Source organism: Hemiscyllium ocellatum, chromosome 45 (assembly GCF_020745735.1).
Source record: "Hemiscyllium ocellatum isolate sHemOce1 chromosome 45, sHemOce1.pat.X.cur, whole genome shotgun sequence".
Taxonomy (NCBI): Eukaryota; Metazoa; Chordata; class Chondrichthyes; order Orectolobiformes; family Hemiscylliidae; genus Hemiscyllium; species Hemiscyllium ocellatum.
The window spans coordinates 29,525,442-29,547,101 of record NC_083445.1 but is presented as its reverse complement, the minus strand read 5'-3'; the positions used below and the strand labels follow the sequence as shown (position 1 = coordinate 29,547,101).

At 41.8% G+C, this 21,660-nt stretch overlaps 1 gene segment (V, D, J or C); it reads left to right on the top strand.

Moving 5' to 3' along the window:
• Positions 1-11,504, top strand: part of LOC132835894 (Ig heavy chain C region, membrane-bound form-like) — a 49,466-nt gene extending 37,962 nt beyond the window's left edge. Inside the window, 1 exon segment of the C gene segment in view lies at positions 11,349-11,504. Coding sequence covers positions 11,349-11,504 — 156 coding nt within the window.
• The last annotated feature ends 10,156 nt before the right edge of the window (positions 11,505-21,660 follow it).

The following is a 21,660-nucleotide window of genomic DNA, read 5'->3' as shown; positions in this document are numbered from 1 at the left end:
TGTTTTGAGGCACATCAAACTCCATAACATCTGGATTTGATTCCTCAACTATGCGGCAGTAACTAAAACCTGTTTCTCCAGTTCCCTCTCTCGAGTATAATACGATTTCAACATAATCACACAACATTACCGATTTTTTTTCTCTATCTGGCATTTTTACCACATGGTTTACCTGACTCAACCTTTTCTCAATTTGGTCGGGACCACTAAACCTGGGATCTCCTACCAGTGGTAACAATACTAATACGTCACCCCATGTGAAAATGCCTGAACTCCCAAGTTATTATTTGCTACCTGCTTCATTCTATTCTGTGCGCTTTTCAGGTGCTAACTCACCTAAATGATTTAGTCCCTCGCTCACCTCCAAAACCTAATCCAAGTGGGAGATCTCTGAATTTGGTCCTGTCAATTTCTATTTAATTAATATCAAAGGCCCTCTCACTTCATATCTGAATATTAACTCAAAGGGAGTAAACTGAGTAGATTCATTTGGGGCATCTTTAATAGCAAACAATACCAATGGGATAGCTTTATCCCAATCATTCAGGTAATCCTGACTGTATGTTCTTAACAAGGTCTTCAGGGACTGATGCCACCTTTGCACTCTATCAAATCTCACCCTGGGATTCAAGATGATACACAGTTGATCCGAAGTGCTGCATACCCAAGCTATCCATGACTTCCTTAAACAGCCGAGCACTAGCAGATATCAATGAGAGAGGGTCATATATTTTTGTGGCTAGTTCATGTCCATGCATCCTGGTGGCTGGTTTCTGCCAGTTTGTCCAATGTAGTGTTGTTTCAGTTCTTGCAAGGTATTTTATAAAGTACAATATTTTTGCATGTTGTCTGTGTAGGGTCTTTCTTGTTTATTAGCTGCTGTTGGAGTGTGTTGGTGCTTTTGGCATGTATGATATGTACGGCAAAAGTTAACCATGTCCTTGAAAATTACAGGCCAATAGAAATGCTTTTGTACATTAGCCTGTGTTTTCCTTACACCTAGGTGAATTCCTGCAGGTAGTTCATTTGCTACCTGTAACACGCCCCGTCTGTACTGGCAACAAAATCTGGTGCACTTCAGCCCATTTCTCCTCTGCACTAACCTGCCGTGGTCTTCATTTTCATCTTCAAATTCTATCTTTGAGATAATAAACCTCAGGAATATTCTCTTTCTCATTTTCTGAGTAGGCACCAACATAGATGTCTTTTATTGTCTCGTCTTTCTGTCGTAAGGCCATAAGCCTTTGAGGACCCAGAACTAACCAGTTCTGTCTGACTCTCTGTCTGTGCAGGTTATTTCCTGCACCATTATGTCAAACAGGGCCTCTACTGAATGAACTTCAAATCATTCATTTTTATCTTCAGTTTTTGCTTCGTCCCGTGACTTATGATAGCGGGATATTGTTACCACACAATCTGGGAAAATACCAGGGTATTCTTCTTTAACTCCGGCCTTACTTGGGCTTTTCCAAAACAAGAGATGTCACTCCCACCTTGGTTCCTGATAAATTGCTCCCAAGAACAAATTGAATTCCTGGAACTGACACTCTGCCAACCACTCCCTCTTCTATTTCCCCAGTACTGAGTCAGCACTCTAACCTGATATTACATCAGGGAATGTTAAAGTTCTGTCCATCTATCCAACCAATTTCCACACTCACTGCTAACAGGTTAGAAAAAGCGCAAATGTGTTCATCTATTACAATTAGATACGGGTTACATCTTGTATCTCTCAATATTGTAACTTCTTTCCCTTCTGCCCCTGTGGTTCCTGAGTAAACTTTACCCACAGAGGCAAATTCTTTCTAGAGATCAGGCACTAAGTCCATACCCAGCCCCTGCCTAGGCTGTGCCCTTTACTGCAACTCCTCAGCATTACTTGGGGTTTCCTTTACTACCCTCACTAATGCCACGGTCTTAGGCTCTTTTACCACATCTTTTCCCACAGTACTTTTTTTAACGACCAGCGCTGTGACTTTATGTGTCCCACTTTACCACGGTTGAAACCCCTGAGGCCTTTCACCTCCTTTCCACCCTCTTGGGCTTCCAACGTAATCTGTGGTAAACACTTACCAGTGTTCTCTACTCTTCGTTTCACAGCGTAGGACCTCCCCTTCTCCAACATCTATCCCTCACAGGATGAAATTCTTGCCAGGAACTAAACTTTGCCTTATGCACCAGTGTATATTCATCTGTCATCTCTGCTGCTCTTCTCACATCCTGAACTTTCTGTTCATCCACATGAATTCTTATCATCTCTGGAAGTGAGTTTTTTTTAATCTCCTCGACTCAGAATAATCTCTCTAAGATCCACATAGGTCTTATCTATTTTTTTAAGACACACACCATCTATCAAAATTACTATTTTTAATTCTTTCGAACTGAACATCAGTCCAACCTGGTTCCTTCTTTATGTTTCTGCAACGCTGTCTGTATGCTTATGGTACCAATTCATAAGCACTCAAAATAGCCTGTTTTACATCTTCATAATCTCTTTAACCCTCATCTGACAGCGCTGCAATTTACTGATGAGCTCTGCCTCCCAGTTTAGTCTGAACTAGCATTACTCACAAGTCTTCCTACCTCTCCATCTGCCTAGTTAATTTTTCAAATGAAATAAAGAAGGCTTCGACATATTTCTCATCAGAATGTGGCAATGTTTTAACATATTTGTACATATCACTGCCTTCTATCTTCATCTCCATCCTGTTAACTTGAATTTGCTGACTAAGTTCAAATTTTCTCTCTTTTATTCGCTCCCTTTCTTCTTTCCCTATTTCTCTCTCCCTTTCTCTTCTTTCTCTCTTTCTTTCTCTCTGCCTTTCTTTTTCTTCTCCGTCTTTTTGTGTATTTTCTAACTCCCTTTTCTTCAAATGGAATTTTAGTTTTTTTCTAACTCTGCTGTTTGTGTCTGTTTCTCTAATACAACCAAATATTTGAGGAACTCCCGTATAATTTCAGCCTTACTTTTGTCCTTAGTTAAACCCAACTCTAACCTCTTTGCTAATTCTAAAAGTAAGGTTACTTTCCTTCCTTCTTAATGTTCCTGGCAAATCCTGGAATCATCTTTAATCTCTGGAACCTCTTTACCAATGTTAAGAGGAATTTCTTTCACTTTTAATTGAACCAACTACAAGTAACCAAAATTAAGCAAATTGTCTCATTTATGCTTTATTTATAGATGTAGGAAAATAATCGGCAAGCGTTTGAATCTGCTGGGATGTTTTGTACCACAAATGTGTTCTCATTTGTCTAAATCTCAGATTGGATCAGTTTAAACCTCTTCAAATCTCGGGTGAGCACCCAAACTATTACGACAGTGATAACCCGTTCTGCTAATTAAACCAAACACACAGAAAAGCTCACCTTGCTTCATATTCTGTTCAAGTATGAGTGGCAGAAAACTCCCAAATACCACTATCTAAAGGAAAACATAACAGTTTTATTCTTTCACTCCAAACGTGACCATTTGACAACAACCATTTACAACTCCAAGCCTCATTTGTCTTAAAGAATTGTTATCTACCTCCCAATCTATAACAATGTACTGATCTGATAAAGCGTTTATTAATTTACAGCAAGTCAATTTTCAAAACCAGACAATGGCTATCATCTCCAGTGTTGTCCTCCTCTGTTTGTAGATCTTCCTGTGTCATCTTCGGTCTTCTGCTGCAAAGATGTTTCATATGAGAAAGGTAACTTTCAGAGAGAGGCTTTTCGGGCAGTCTGTCTGACAATGGCAAGTGGCGCTCTTTCTCTGGATAACTCTCTGAAATGCTTGCTTTTATATGCCAAAAAATTGGGTCATCTCATTGGTTTGTTGTTGAAGAAGCAGTACATCTTCTGTTGTTGAACAGGGTGATGGAAAGGTGGAATTCACTACTTGTTAGGAGTAGAAACCGTCAACGCGTTGAACAAGGATTTCGATGTGCACTTGTGATGCCAATGCATTCAGGGATAAGGGGCAAGTACTGAAAAATGTGGTTAGAATAGTTAGATAGTGGTTAGGAGGACTTGATGGGCTGAAGGGCCTTTCTCTGTGCAGCTGACTTTATTACAAAATCTGGCTTCTTGATCTGAACTAGTTTCCTTCTATTTGGGTCAGCACGTTATGTGAAAGGCAGGATAGGTATCTCAGATCGATAGTGATGCCTGCAGCACAACTGGGGAATATGTTAAAGCAAACCTTCTCTGTGATATTGGGAGAATCCAGGCAGCAGGAAAAGAACAGGATGTTGTTTCACAGAGCTTTGTTTTGAGTGGTCAGGTTACAGCACTGCATTTCCCTCCCTGACCCTCAGAGATTGTTGCCTGAACACAAGCAGTTGGGTACAACAGGGCTTTCCCCCTCATGCTGCCAGCTGAGGGTGACTGACCCCAGACACAACTGACCAGACTCGCAAGGAAGGAAATTGAGACATTGACAAACTGCTCCTTGAAGCCCTTGTCCCTTATTAACAGCAGGGTGGATACGGAGAACCAATTTCCATTGAGATCGAAATACACTGGTTTCATTTTATTGATTCAAAACAGCAATAGTGTCAGGAAGGAATTAAATCCTGTATTGAGTGGTAAATGTCTTCATTTCATAGCCTGAGAGTGTGTTGGAGCCAAAATCAATCCTGGTTTCTGAAGAGAATCGGATCACTATCTGAAGAGAAAATGATTCGGAGGCAACGAGAAAAGATAAGACTGGGTGGATTGCTCTGAGAGAGAGCTGACACAAACATGATGAGCCAAATGGCCGATTTCTGTACTGTAGCTATAACCATCCCACCGACCTTTCCCCCAGCTCCAACCCCCTCCCTCCATTTATGTCTTATTCCCCCTTCCCCCTTCCTCAGTCCTGATGAAGGGTCCTGCCTGAAACGTCGACTCTCCTGCTCCTCTGATGCTCCCTGACCTGCTGTGCTTTTTCCAGCTCCACAATTTATCGACTCTGAATTTCCAGCCTCTTCAGTCCTCACTATCTCCAAGCATCAATAATTTTATGCAATCCTCAATATATTCCCTTATTATATCACTACAGCTCAATGAAATATCCTGCACTCATGAAGATAGCTGTCCTTAGACAATAAGCTAATTATTTAAACTCATGATCTAATGTCCCATATAGCCTTGGGCAGTACTTACAATGAACAAAATATAAAAAACAACTGACCTACCTCTCCTAATATCTTACTTTGCTGGAATTAAGTCGCAGGGTAAAAAATGAGGTCTGCAGATGCAGGAGATCACAGCTGAAAATGTGTTGCTGGTTAAAGGACAGCAGGTTAGGCAGCATCCAAGGAACAGGAAATTCGACGTTTCGGGCATAAGCCCTTCATCAGGATGAAGGGCTTATGCCCGAAACGTCGAATTTCCTGTTCCTTGGATGCTGCCTAACCTGCTGTGCTTTAACCAGCAACACATTTTCAGCTGGAATTAAATCGCAGTCAATGGAATCTTTAACTCCTGAACTCTCGGCTTCTGAAATGTTTCCACACAATCGTATTTAATGGTGAAAGAGTTTGGTTTAAATATATAACCAAGGGGTGACCCTCTCACATTCCTGAGCACTGATGTCAAAACACAGCAGCATTACCCATGCACAGAGCGAAGAAGCACATTGATCCCTACTCCCTGCATACGGTCCAGGGATCATCCCATGGAATAATGTGGTGTGCAATTTCCAAACTTGTCGTTGTTTCCTTAAATTTTTGTTATAGAGTGAAGCCTGATGAGACGGATTTATCTCGATCATTGACTAGTCGTTATTTGAATGCTCCCATTGTAAAATATTATCTTTGGCCTCATCCCACCCATGCTAAGACCATTACTACAGATTGCTGGCATCATTGTTTATTCTGTTACATCCTCTAAAAAGCACAAAGACAGATTGAATGGCTCTGTCTGACGGACACAAAATAACATATTGCTTGGTGCAAAGCATTATCCCTTGGATCTAATGAGTTTGGGTCCTCTGAAATTCTGATGATATCTTTATATTTTAAAATAAAAATAGAAAATGTTGGAGACAGGTCTGGCAGCATCTGTGGAGAAACAAATAGGGTTAACTTTTTGGGTGCAATCACTTGAGTTTGGATTTGGTTGAGTTCATGTTAGATTAAAGTATGTTGCGGGAAATGGTTCCGTTCTCCGTTCAGTTCCGTTGACATCATTTGGTTAATTTTACACACAACTGTAATAAAGGGATATTGCAGCATACTCTTTAACTGTTGCCTGGACTCAGTTTGGGTCACGGAATAAATGCAAGTGTTTGTGCAGCAGTTTGGGAGTTGAGGAATGAGTCCTATTTCTTGTACAAAGCGAGGTATCCATACAGATGTACCGACTGAAAGTTGTATTTTGTTCCATATATAATACAGCAGGTAGATGGATCACAGCAGGATCAAATTCCCTGAGATTACAAACAGTAAAATGATGGATTTCCTTTGGCTCTCATTCTCTCCAGTCACCAGAACATTTCCCATTGCTTTGTCCGCAGATTCTCTGGTGAGGTCTATTAGTTACGAAAATATATCTGACAGTTAAAGCATTGAACAGGAAAAGATGGGAAGCCTGGAGTTAAAATATAATAAATGAGTTCAATTGCTGACTATATTGCTGAGAGTCAAACATTCCTTCTTGTATGACAAATCCAAGGAACATTACCAGTAGAGTAGTGACCTATGAACATAAAACACCAGATTTATTTTATACAGCTCAGCACTGTCCATGTTACTAGAAAGACAGCTGCTGTTTTCTCAGTGCATTGTTTATTTTTCAGCTTCTGACAACAAATGGCTACATATTGATCAAAGGTGAGCATGACAGTGAACCAGACAGATCAGTCTGTGATTGCATATAACAAGACAGCTTGGATATTAAACATGGGGGTGGGGGGGGGGGCGGGTGTAAAGAAGGGGTAGAAATAGATCATACAAGTAATTGGAATATGCTGTAATATCAGATCTATGATGATGACCAGTAGATGCGATGCTGTCATGGCCACCACGTAACTAGTGATACACTTAGACACACCGCACTTTCCCATAGACAATATCACCATCACAATGATGTTGACTGTAAGGAAGGAAAATACGGAAGAAAGTAATAAATAATGTTGAGAGCAGCACTCTTTCTTGGACTGAGTGTATCTGGTGATGAGATAATAAGTTGCAACATTCAGACATGGTACTATTTGATTTGATTTATTGTTGTCACATGTACTGACATACAGTGAAAAATGTTGTTTTGTGTGCTCTACAGATAGATTGTACCTTACAAAGTGCATCAGGAGAGCAGAATAGAGTACAGGACACAATGTTACACAGACGGTTAAGAGAGAGATCAACATTTACATTTGAGAGCTTCATTCAAAAGTCTTCGAACAACAGGAGAGAACCTGTTCCTGAATCTGTTTGTACATGTATTCAAACTTTTATATCTGACAGAAGAGGATGGAAGAGAGTATAACCGGGTGGTAGGGGTCATTGAATATGTTGGTTATGGGATGTTTGTTTGAAATGGATTGAAAATCATTGGGAACTTGCTTTTGGAAAAGGTTCCTGTGGGAGCCCACTGATCACAAGCTTCCCGTCAGAGAAACACCCCTCAGTCATCAACCTCTGCTCCTGCCACTAAGTCAATTGCAAATCCAATGTTCCACGTTTCCTTGCATGCCAATGGGATCCGTTCCAACCTCCATAAACTTCGGGTTATCCCGAATCCGACTGCATTGCCTTACTGAATGAGATGAGGAAAGCAATCCAGTGAAACCTGGATGAGAGGATTACTACCTGTGGATCAATGCTTGCCTAGTACGCCAAAGGCAGCAAGTACAGGATAATAAGTCTCTTCAAGTCTCACAAGGTCATGAAATATCTGGGATTCCTTTGGAAAACTCTTGTCTATTCCTTTCATCTCGATGGAGATATTGGTCGTGTTGATGTCAGTGCAGATGGCTGACCCAACACTGCAGCATGTTAACTGAAATGACTCCTCTATTAAGAGAAGCAGGAAACTCCAGAAGAATCATCAGGGCTGAACAGAATGAATCTGTCCTTAAAACACTCCTTAGTGATCGTCTTTTTCCTACCCCGTGCCTTAAAAGTAATAAAGCAATGTTCTTCACCGAGACACTGTAAAACACGCTGTGACATTGAGCCACATATGAGATAGTTGGTCAAGCCTGCAGGTTCGGAGGAGGAGGGTTGCTCAAGGGGAAATATGAGATGGAGAATACGAGGTGGATTCAGAGAGTCCAGACAAGGTATCTGAAGTCATGTCAATTAATGGTGCAATCATTCACATTGGGCATGGCCTGAATTGATCAGTGTAACTATCAGACAGGGTGGTGGAGCTGGGCCAGTGGTGGGGGTGGGATTACAGAGACAACCAGGAACATGTAGAGATTTGGAAAGAAAGGGGAGAATTTTAACATCAAACAGTGACTTGATCTGGATCGATCTGCACACATGGATACTCGTGGGGGGTAGAATGGGAAGAAACGACCAAACTGACTCAAATCTTTCACACTATTTCTCCTTCCTCTGATGCTGAGCTCACCCAAAACGTTCTTGTTTTTTTCTTATTTCAGGTGATCGTCATCCACAGGGTTTTGCATTTATTTATTTTTATTACACTGTCTTTTAAAATCTTGTAGATTCAGATTCTTAAAACACAGTAAAGGCTCTTAAACCCATTGAGTCTGGAACAACATAACTCCCAGTAAACAGCCACTCATTCCAATTTCCTGCACTTGTCCCATACCCTTGAAGTTTATGAGATCTGAAGTATTCATCCAAATACTTTCGAATAATTATAAGGTTTCCAGCTTCCACTACCATCCAAGGTAGTCTGTCTCACTGAGTGAGAATAATTTTCTCTCACATTCCCTCTGAATTTTCAGTCCTTTCCCCGAAAACTATTCCCCCTCATAATTAATCCCTCAACCAAGGAGAACAGGTGCTTTCAATTCACCCGATCCATGTTACTGATCACCTTAAACACCTCAAACATGTACCCCTCAGCCTTCTTTGTTTTAAATAACACATTGAATGCCTATCTTGTCTCAATTTCTCCATCCCAGGCAACACCTTGGACAGTCTCCTCTATACTGCTTCTAGCGCTATCACAACCTTCCTGTAGTGAGGTGACCAGAACTGTACACAGTACTCCAGCTGAGGCCTAACCAATGCTCTGTACAACCCAGCAATACCTCCTTGCTCTTATACTCTCTGCTACAGCTTGTTTGCTTCATCTCTATTCTCCCTGTCCATATCCCTGATTATCTTATACACCTCAATCATGTCCACCCTCAGTCTTCTCTGCTCCAAAGAACCCACCCAGAAGCACACGATTCCAGTTTATAGTCCAACAGGTTTATTTGAAACCACAAACTTTCAGAGCCCTGCTCCATCCTTGGGCAGCTTGTGAGAGAGAATACTTCAGACATGGAATTTATAAGGAAAATATCAAACAGTCACACAATTGATGTGAATATATTGAACACACCTAGATGGTTGTTAATTCTTTAATTCTGCAATTCTCTCTCTCTCTCTCTCTCTCTCTCTCTCTCACACACACACACACACACACACACAAACACACACACACACACAAATCGTATCAGCAGGTACATTTTGCTTTGTTCAAAAAGGAGTCACAATCTGTGACAGTCAGTTAATGTCACATTTTATAAATTCCAACTTTGGAAACATAAACACTCTGATTCCAGGTTAAGACACAGACAGACTTCAGAAGAGACCTCACGCCTGATCGGAATTGTCTGACCTGAGATGTCACTTCCTTTACACTGATAACACCTAAAGATATCTCAGGGCAGTTACTTGCAGGAAATTCTGAGATTGACATGTTCAATCAAACCCTGTATCTCCATTCTAACTGATTAAAGGTTTATCAGCCACCTGCGAGGGTTCAATACAGTGACATGGGTTGTATCACCCTTTATTCTTTTCCTTATAAATTCTGTGTCCAATATATTCTCTCTCACTAGCTGTCTGAAGGAGGAGCAGCACTGTGAGTGTTTGTGGTCTCAAATAAACCTGTTGAACGATAACCCGGTGTTGTATGATTTTTGACTTTGTCCACCCCAGTCCAACACCAGTACCTCCATATCAGGCTAATAAAGAACACAACGCAAGCCTATCTAGTCTCTCGGTGTAGCTCAATTTCCACATCCCAGGCAACACCCTGGACAAACCCCTCTGTACCCCTTACCGTGCTATCACATCCTTCCTGTAGTGAGGTGACCAGAACTGTACACAGTACTCCAACTGTGGCCTAACTAATGCTCTGTACCACCCCAATATTACCTTCCTGTTCTTATACTCTATGTCAGGAATGGTTTACTCTATCCTCAGCAGGTCTGGCAATATCTGTGCACTCATACAAAGTACACGCCAGACTCAAAATATTAACTTTGTTTTTCTCTTGACAGTTATAGAGTTTCTCCAGTAATCTGTTTGTTTGTTTTTTCAGATTTCCAGCATCTGCAGTGTTTTACATTTATGATGCCATGGGTTGTATTCACATTTTAGGATGATCTTGGAATTATGAACAATGTTGATTGATGAGAGAAAGCTGACATTTGTTTAGTCTTAGCCTACGGTGAATGACTGATCCAGTAATCTGCTCAATCCTTTCCAAACAACACCATTTGGGATTGACAGAATGGAGATGGGGACTATACATGGAAGGGAATGGATAGGATAGAGCAAGAATAATGGATTTATTTGGGATGATTTTGCATCAAAGGGGAAACGACCAATTATACAGATCTGTAGTCAACACCAATTATTTGGGAATTCATTCATTCCATTTGGGAATAGTTGGGTATAGCTGGGCTTTAATCCCCATCACCAATTCCCATTGAGAAGATGATGATCCTTCATCTTGAACTCACTGCAGTCCATGGGGGTAGATGCTCCTACAAAGCACAGTAACAATGGATACCGATGTGAAAGGGACAAGCTATCAATTTTAAAGGTCCACAATTTGCTGGGCCTATCAAGGATGGACTTCAATTTCCTACATATATAATATCTTAAACAATCTTTCTCAGCCATAGAGAGGAAGGTGTAGGAACTCCATGAAGCTCAGTTCCACAGATTCACAGATTCGGTCTGATGCCTGGCTGGAATCCATCCCCAGTAACCCTGCAGTACTTTAAACAGAACCATCACATCAGCAGTATCTGTGAGCCTCAATCTTTGGTGAGAGGTTGGTTGTCTCACTCGCTCTCTCTCAAGATATGTTCCAGAATCTTCACAAGGGAGACATTGGCTTTACCAAGTCTCGGATCAGTATTCTGTATGGTGTTCGGTATCTCCTGGTCCCTGAAGGATGTGGTCTCCAACCCGACTGTGGTACTCATGTATGGCAAGGAAAATAATGCCTTCTGCTTCCTTCTGTACGCACAAGGCTGTGGGACTAGCTTGCCCCTGAGTTTTCATTTTGAACGGCCTCTACTGCTCATCTTGGTCGACTATTATTCCTGAAGGAAGGGGATCCAGAAGCTTCATCAAACCGAATCAGAAACAATTATACCCTGTCGGAAAATAATATTTTCCACCCTTGGATTCCAGGACAAAGCCATCTCTGGTCATGGGCCACAGTGTTACCAAGGTGTGTTTCCAATCCTTTGTTGTTGCACGTGGATTTATCCACATTGCAAATTTGTTGAGGTCAAAGGTGAAACTGAGTGAAGAGTATGCTCCATACCATATCTCCTGAGAAGCAATTCAGATCTTTATTGTGCCCTACTCATACACTACGCTGCACCATCAGTTTGCTGTACATTGTCCATTCACATTGTGTGGGGGAAGCTGGAAGAAATGGGTCAATAGTGTTGGTTTGTAACTGTCAATGTGTCAGGGATTGGGAGGGACTGAGGGTTTCTGATTCATACAACTAGAACTAAATCCCAAGAAGACTTAAGCGCGTAACTAATCCCTCACAATCTATACAGACAGTAGATAAATAGTGTTGCATATAAAATGTGTGGAGAAAATAATGTATTGAGCTGTGAAAATGCTGATAATGACAGATCCATGCCACAATGTGGGAAGGTCTATTTCTCACAGGCCTTTGGATCTTTACCCTGATGATACGCTCTTGTTTATGGGTAGCACTCGTTGTTCAATTCAGTGATAGATCAGTGAATTTAACACTCAGACAAGGAAAGTTTTTTTCTTTCAGGCTGCCATGGATTTTGAGCATTGTCCTCATACAGGGAAGGGGTGAACAGGGGAGAGAGAGAACGACCAGTCAAACAAATACTCCAAATCCAAGAGCAGATCAGAGGCTGGCAATACTGTGAGGAGTAACTCACTCCTGAATCCTCAAACCTTTCCACCATCAAGAAGACACAAGGCAGGAGCGGGATAGAATCCTCCCCTCTTGCCTGGATTGGTGCAGCCTCATGAAGCTCAACACCATCCAGGACAATGCAGCTTGTTTGAGTGGGACCCCATCCACTCAACAACAGATTCAGGCAAGAAAGGGGGCAATAAACAGCTAGCTATAGCCCAGTTAGAATCACTTGTGTTGTGAGAAAAATGTTAGAGTATAATACAAAGGACATAGTTCCATCCGCGCTCTAGCTGAGGTTCCCAAGGCGTTTCGATTTTTTCGTTCTCATCTCTTGCCTAAGGCATGATGACCCCGAGGTTAAACTCCTCACCAGTCACCTCTATCTAATGGGAGAGCAGCCATGTGGTTCTCTGGAACACTGGCAATGTTCCTTTTAATTGGAGAACCTTTAGAAATACACAATCTAGTCAAACAGATCCAGCATGGCTTCAGGAAGGGGAGATAATGTCTGACACTAGATTAGATTAGATTAGATTACTTACAGTGTGGAAACAGGCCCTTCGACACCGCCGAAGCGCAACCCACCCATACCCCTACATTTACCCCTTACCTAACACTACAGGCAATTTAGCATGGCCAATTCACCTGACCCGCACATCTTTGGACTGTGGGAAGAAACAGGAGCACCCGGAGGAAACCCACGCAGACACGGGGAGAACATGCAAACTCCACACAGTCAGTCGCCTGAGTGGGGAATTGAACCCGGGTCTCAGGCGCTGTGAGCCAGCAGTGCTAACCACTGTGCCACCGTGCCGCCCACAATGATTTTATTGTTTGTAGAGGACAGAAACAATTTGGATAAAAGGAATACCGTAGGTTTATTATATTTGGATTTTTGGCAGTTGTTTGAAAAGATACTGCATGCTGGACTCTCATTACCTTGTCTCCGTTGTTGGAGAGATGGAGAGAGGATTGGCAAATCGACAGAAGACAAAGGGGTTGGGTAGTAGTCTATTAGCAGAGGACAGGATCTCGAAGAAATCAAGAAACATCAGAAATTAGCCAATCGGAGAAGTGTTTGTGTCTGATCATTCAATTCAGTGGCTTGTTTCTGCTTTCTCCCCGTACCCTTTAACTTCAGTAACAGGAAAGGCAATGAAATGACGTCAGAGAGAGCACATCTGAACTAGATGGTAGGAATTTTCTTTTTAGTTTACATTCCCTACAGTGTGGAAACAGGCTCTTCGGCCCAACCAGTCCACACCGACCCTCCGACGAGTAACCCACCCAAGCCTATTTCCCTCTGACTAATGCACCTAACACTATGGGCAATTTAGCATTGCCAATTCACCTGACTTGCACATCTTTGTGGCAGCGAACCGGAGCACCCGGAGGAAACCCAAACAGCCACAGGGAGAATGTGCAAACTCCACACAGACAGTTGTCCGAGGCTGGAATTGAACCTGGGGTCAAGTTGCTGTGAGGCAACAGTGCTAACCACTGAGTCACCGTGCCACCCCATGACAGGCAGATAGCAATAGCAGACATTTCAGGATTCTCCGCAATAATACTCCCTAGTAAAGAGGGAAGGTTCTCAGAGAGGGATGCACTAATCTTGACTAATCTTATGACAAGGCGGTGAACCTTCCTTTTAATTATCTGAACTTCAACTCCTTCATGTTTCTCTTTAGTTTTTGCTTCATGCTGTGATTTATGATAGTGGAACCTTGCTCCTGCACAGTCTGGGAAAACGCCAGGGTATTTTTCTTTATCTCCTCAGTTCCTTGGTCTTCCTTGGGTTTCCGTACAACAAGGGGTGTCATTCCCACCTGGATCCGGCTAAATTGTTCCCAAGAACAAAGTGGATTCCTAGAACTGACACCCTGTCATTTACTCTCATTGTTACTTCGCATGTCTTGAGTTGGAACTCCAACCTGATCTTACATCGGGGAATAATAAATTTCTGTCCATTTTTCCCACAAATTACCACTCTCTCGAATAACAGATCAGAAAGAGTGCCATCACAGGATTCTTTTACCATTAGAGACTGATTAGATGCTCTCAAAGTTATAACTTCTTATCCCTCTCCGCTTGTAACTTACTTTCAGAGTAAGTTTACCAACAGAGGCATTTTTTTTAATTGAGATCAGGCAAGAAGTCCATACTCAGCCCCTGCCTAAGCTGTGAGCTCTTCTGCAGTTTCTCGTCTCTTCTCCATGCCTCCATTACTACTTTTCACTAATGCCACTGGCTTAGCTTCTTTTGCCACATCTTTTCCCACAGTGCCTTTCTAGCACTGTGACTTTACTTGTCCCACTTTACCACAGTTGAAACACTTGAAGCCTTTCACCTCTTTCACTTCCTTTTTTAACTTGTGGTAAACAATGAACAATGTTCTCTACTCTTTGCTTCGTAGTGTAGGATTTCCCCTTTTCCCATTTTCTATCCCTCATAGGATGAAATTGTTGCCAGAAGCTCAACTTTGCCTAATGTAATAATGCATATTTATCTGCCATCTCTGCTGCTCTTCTCACTTCCTGAACTTCTGTTCAACCGCATTAATTCTTATCATCTCTGGAAGTGAGTTTTTAATATCTTCCAGCAGCACAATCTCTCTAAGAGCCAAGGCTGTTATCTATTTTGAAGGCCCGCACCCATCTATCAAAATTATTATGTTTATTTCTTTTAAACTCAACATAAGTCTGACCTGGTTCCATCTTTGTGTTTCTGAACTGCTATCAAGATGCTTCCAGCACCAATTCATAAGCACTTAAAATAGCCTGTTTAACCTTTACATCATCTCTTGACCTCTCATCTGACAGCACTGCAAATAACTTGCCTGTTCTGCATACCAGTTTAGTCTGAACTCGCTTTACCCCCAATTCCTTTGACCACTTCATCTGCCTCATCAATTTTTCAAATGAAATAAAGAACGCTTTGACATCTTTCTCATCAAAAATATGTGGCAATGTTTTAGCATACTTGTATATATCACTGCCTCCTCTCTTCATTTCCATCCTGTTGCCTTGACTTTCCTGACTAAGTCGCAACTTCTGATGTTCAAATTCTCACTCATTTTCTCCTTTTTTTCTCTCTTTTCCCTCCCTTTTCTCTCTCTCTCTCTCTCTCTCTTTCTTTCTCTTTCTTCTGTCTATCTCTGTGCCCAAAGGAGATCGTCCTCTTTGTTTCTTTCTTTCTCTTCTGTCTCTTTTTCTCTCTCCCTTTCTTTTTTCCTCTCTTTTTGGTTATCTTTTAACCCCGTTTTCATCAATTGTAATTTAGTTTGTTCTAACTCTACTGCACTCTGACACACCTCAGTGTTTGAGTAACTCCTTTACAATTTCAGCTTTACTTTCGTCCTTTGTTAAACCTAAATCCAACCTGTTTCCTCATTGGAAAAGTAAGGTCTTTTTCTTTCGTATTAAATATTCTTGGCACCTTTGGGAATCACCTTCAAACTCCAGAAACACTTTAGCAATTTTAAGAGCCATTTCTCTCACTTGTAATTTAACCAACCACAAGTAACCAAATCAGACAAGTTGCCTCAATACATTTTATTTAAAGATCTAAATGACATCAGTTTTGCTTGTTGTCTGTACAGGGCCTTTCAAGTTCATTAGCTGCTGTTTCAGTGTGTTGGTGGGTTTGTGAGCTACTACTCAGACCCCTGGACGTCATCATAGTGAAGTGATTCATTTGGAAAAGTTGGATTTGAATGCTGAATACAGGGTTAAAGCCAGGATTCTTGGCAATTTTAAATGAAGTGGGATTTTGGCGGCCATGTGCATACAACCTTCAAAGTAGCCACCCAAGTTAATCGGGTTATTAAGGAGCCGTATGGTGCTTTGGCTTTCATTAACTGGAGGATTGAGTTTCAGAGCCACGAGGTTTTGCTGCAGCTCTATAAAACCCTGTGTTGGGTCATACTTGGAATATTGTGTTCAGTTCTGGTCATCTTATCATAGGAAAGATGTAGATGCTTTGGAGAGAGTGCAGGAGAGTTTTAACAGGATATTATCTGGATTGGAGGGCTTGTATTCTGAAGAGAGGTGGAGTGAAGGAGGGCATTTCACACTGGAGCGAAGAAGGAAGAGAGGCGATTTGATAGAGTTTTACAAGGTAATGAAAGGCACAGACAGAGAATTAGAGAGGTACAGATAGATTTCCAGAGAGATTTTCCGCAGGGCATAAATGGCTATCACGAGAGGTCTTAAGTTTAAAGTGGCTTGGAGGAAAGTATTGGGGAGATATCAGAGGTAGGTTCATTAAACAGCGAGATAGTGGGTATGTGTAATGCACTCCCAGCGGTGGTAGTAGAGTCAGAGACATTAGGGACTTTTAAGCAACTGCTGGACAAGCACATGGAAGGCAGTAATTTGAGGGGAGTGTAGGTCAGTTTGATCTTAGAGTAAGTTAAATGCTCGACACAACATTGTGATCCGAAGGATCTGTACTGTTCCATGTTCTAAAATGCATTTGAGACAGTGTTACACAACAGACAACTGAGCAAAGTCAGAAACCCTGATAATAAGGGAGCCAACAGCAACATGGAGACAGAATTAGCTGAGTGACAGGGAACCGTTAGTAGTGAAGCATTAAAGTTTTACAGATGGAAGAACGTCAGTCGCAGAGTTTTCTGGGAGTCAGTGGTGGAGCATTTGCTGTCACTGTGTTCATACTTTCAAAAACAGTTCTTTAATAAAATAATAACTTTAATGCACAGATGTATGTTGTGTGATTGAAGGGCTGTGTGATGTCATTTCAAAACACGCAGGTCTCTTGGAATCATATGACTGGACAAAATGGTAACGTTCCAGAAATGTCTTCTGAAATGAAGGTTAACTGGAAAAACTTCAGGTCACGCGTGTCCTGATGGGACTGGAATGTTAAACTATTGTGTGATAAGCTGTCACACACAGACTGTCCGTCGGAAATATCAACATAACTACTGTGTAATTTAGGCTGCTACTTTAAGATTTGAATGGCTCCATTAAACCTCTGGTATGAATCATAAACTGTTGTTTATCGACAATGCAAGCCTTTAACTCAGTGTTCCCTTCTCAGCACCACTCCCTCAAAAAAAGCAAACATTTCCACACGACTCTGACAGGGCTGAAATCAACTGCCTTTTACAATTTGGAATGGTTGGCGGTTAGGTGGACAGTGATACTTCAAATGCAATCTGCAGTTGAAATTTCAACTCCTAATTCCAACTAATGAAGGTATAATCTTTCCCTTTTAAAGAGCAGCAGGAAATCTGTAGAACAACTCCTTGCAAGTAATCATCATCCTTTTCACCAAAACTGTGAAAAAGGATGAACATGTCAGCTATATTTTTTCAGACATTTGAAGAAATTGAAACGGGAAGGAACTGTATATGCTTCTTGATCTGCTGGCTAGCCAATTCAACACTGACTCAAAGGAATTCCAGAATGCTAAACCCAGCTTCACACCATCAGACACGACCTTGAAAGCACAGCCATTTTGGAAGTAAACATGAAGGTGTGAAAGTAGATAAGTCCCCTGGGCTGGATGAAATTTTTCCAAGAATTCTCTGGGAAGCTTGGAAGGAGATGCCGGAGCCTTTGGCCTTGATCTTTGAGTCGTCATTGCCTACAAGTTTAATACCAGATGACTGGAGGGTTGCAAAATGTTGTGCCCTTGTTCAAGAACGGGAGTAGAGATGACCCAAGTAATTATAGTCAAGTGAGCCTTACGTCTGTTCTTGGAAAACTTTTGGAAAGGATTGTAAGAGATGGGATTTATAATCATCTACCAGGCATCAATTTGATTGGAAATAGTCAACATGGATTCATCAAAGGCAAACCTCATTGAGTTTTTTGAGAAGGTGACCAGGCATGTGGATGAGGGTAGGGCAGTTAACGTGGTATACATGGACTTCAGCAGAGCCTTTGATAAGGTTCCACATGGTAGGCTACTGGAGAAAATACAGAGGCATGGGATTGGAGGTGACTTAGCAGTTTGGATTAGAAACTGGCTTTCTGTAAGAAGGCAACGAATGGTGGTTGATGAAAAATATTCAGCCTGGAGTCCAGTTACTAGTGATGTGCCACAAATATCTGTTTAGGGATCATTGCTGTTTGTCGTTTTTATAAATGACTTGGATTCAGGCATAAGTGGATGGATTAGTAAATTTGCAGATGAGACTAAAGCCGATGGAGTAGTGGACAGTGTGGAAGAATGTTGCAGGTTGCAGGGGGACTTGGATAAACTGCAGAACTGGGCTGAAAGGTGACAAATTAAATTCAATGCAGATACATGTGAGGTGATTCACTTTGGGAAGAATAACATGAAGGCAGAATACTGGGTCAATGGAAAGACTCTTGATAGTATGGATGTGCAGATGGATCGCGGTGTCCATGTACATTGATCCCTGAAATTTGCCACCCAAGTTGATAGTGCTGTTAAGAAGGCATACAGAGTGCTAGTTTTTATTGGTAGAAGGATTGAGTTCTGGAGCGCGATGTCACACTGCAACTGTACAAAACGCTAGTGCAGCCTCACTTGGGGTATTGTGTACAGTTCTGGTCACCCTGTCACTGAAAGGATGCGGAAGCATTGGAAAAGGTACAGAGGAGATTTACCAGGATGTTGCCTGGTCTGGAGGGAAGTTCTTATGAGGAAATGGTGAGTGGCTTGGATCTGTTCTCATTGGAAAGAAGAATGCAAGTCTTTTTCCTAGGATGATGACGTCTGCTTGTACGAGGGGGCATAGCTGCAAAGTGAAGTGGGACAGATGTTAGAGGCAGGTTCTTTACTCAGGGAGTGGTACGGATATGCAATGCCCTGCCTGTCAATGTAGTTAATTCAGCCACATTAGGGGCACTTCAACAATCCTTGCATAAGTACATGGAAGATGATGGGATGATGTTGAGAGATGGGCTTAGATTAGTTCACAGGTCGGCCCAACATCAAGGACAAAGGGCCTGTTCTGCGCTGTATTGTTCGACGTTCAATGTAAAATATGTGCACATTCCCAGTGGAGAGTTTTTTAAGGAACTTTTTCTGTGTGTTTGCAGAGGTTCCCTCATTTGTGCCAAGAACGGGGGCACAGTAATGTCATCAAAGGTTCCAGACTTTAAATTCTGTTCGGTTGGAAATGCTTATTTCTACAATAGTTCTGATTCTCCATCTTGCGGAAAGTGGATGGCCCATGCAGTTGGTTAGAAGTATAAGTGTTTTGCATAATCTTTATATTCGAACTTCTCTCCAAATCTTCAGTCAAAGCCAGCAACAAAGGTATACGTGGGGGACTGATTACCGATCGTCCGCCATGATTGGCTACGTCCACTGTCCACAGAACAGGAAAGTAGTAGCAAATGCAGTCTCGATCACCACAGGGACCATGTGCTGAGGGGTTACGGTGATGCACAGAGGATTTTTTTTTCTCTCAGGTGCCCTCATGGTGGGATGCGGAGGGGCAGATGAAATTATGGATCGTCTGTGTGGATGTGGAGATCTTGATCGTCATCTTGTGTCAAACAAAAATTTCAAATATGAACCTCCCTATGTCCCGTTTGCACTGCACAATATAAAGGCTCTTGGCTTCCTTTTAGTGACAGGCCCTGGGAAACGTTTGCATTTGGCATATGGAGCAGTAGGATGCATGCGTGGACTCCATCTCTGCTGTTCATTGTTCAGAATGGAGCCAACTCGTCCATTGAGCTACACGTCTTATTGATGAGTCAGAGCAGATATCTGACCCTTTTGATGTTCCATACTCCAACTGACAGTAATGACTGTTCTAAAGCAAAACAAAGAACTGTGGCTTTTGGAGATCTCCTAAACAAAAGCTACAAAATGCTGGAGAATTTTGGAAGGTCTTACGGCATTCATAGAGAGAGAAAAAAAAATTAATGCATCAGTTCTGGTGACCATTTGTGAGGATGCTTTCATAAATGTCTGGTCATCCAGCCACTGTTCGATTCTTATTATTCTCCAATTTCCCTACGTGTTTATGTTTATGTTTATGTCTTGAAACAGGAAGTTAGTGTCACAGACTTTTTAAACGTGCACTGATCGTTCTGGCTACTAGACGTTCCATGATATGTCCTTTTCTTCAATTCACTCCTGGCCTAGCTCTCTTCTGTACCCTAATCTATGCTGATATGGCTTTGGAGAGGGAACAAACAATGTACACCTTTACACTTAATCCAATTAGCAACACTGAGGACTTAAAGCGGCAAAGTATCATATAAACATGAGGAACAATTTTCTGCTTTAACTGGGAATGTTCCCTTTACTTTTCTTGTTGATTCTCAGTCTTTCTTATTGGAATTAGCAGTGTGTTTGAGGAATCCAGCAACGTTTGAATGTTCAAGGAAAATAAACAAATTTGCTCTGAATATCTGTCCTGTACTATCAGTGACAACTTTCTGAACTTCCTTTTCCAGGTAGATGTTTTGCAGATGGGAAACTTAAATCAGACATTATGAGATCTGACAGAGGCATTCAATTTCTGAAGAAACGAATATCATCAGCCTTTGAATGTGGAAGGAGAAATGATTATTTGTTCTGCTTTAGTGGGCATGCGGGAGGGAGTGGTGCGGAATGAAACGTCAGTACTTCTGGAAAGACACAGAGACGTGGTCACACACGAGTCATAGAGTTCCATTGAACGGACTGTGGCAATAGCTTTAAATAGTTGCACAGTGTGATTGAGAGTGCTGCAGAGAATTGGCTGTGGATAGAACATCAAACAGTTATGCGGAACGAGTGAAAGTGTTGCAGTGATCTGATTGTGGAAAGAGATTTAAGCAGTGACAGAGTCAATAGAAAATAAAATATTTTCAAATTCAGAATATGGAAAAATAATGCACCCATGTTCTGTGTATGCTTAAGATTTCAACTGATGTTCAACCTGGATGGAGATAAGGATACGCCAACATGGAGAAACATTGGAAATGTGGAGCATGTCGGAAGGGTTTCAGTTATCCATCCAGCAGCCACACTGGGGAAAGACCGTTCACCTGCTCTGTGTGTGGGAAAAGATTCACTCAGTCACCTAATCTGCGGAAACACCAGAGGACAGTCTTAAAATCTTTGTGGATCTGGTCAAGACCCAGCCTGGCAAACACTTCAGACTGTTCAACAGTCAGTTCGTCTCATTGAACATGAACACACTCACACTGGGGAATGGCCGTTCACCTGCACTGTCTATGGGAAGGGATTCACACGGTTATGATATCTTACTGCCCACCGATATGGTCAGTCTGATAAAAGCCCTTTGAGGTTTTCTGGATGTGAGAATGGTGAAAAAAAACAGGAGTGACCTCGTGAGTGAGCAGCGAGGTCACACGAGGAGAGGTCATTCACCTGTTC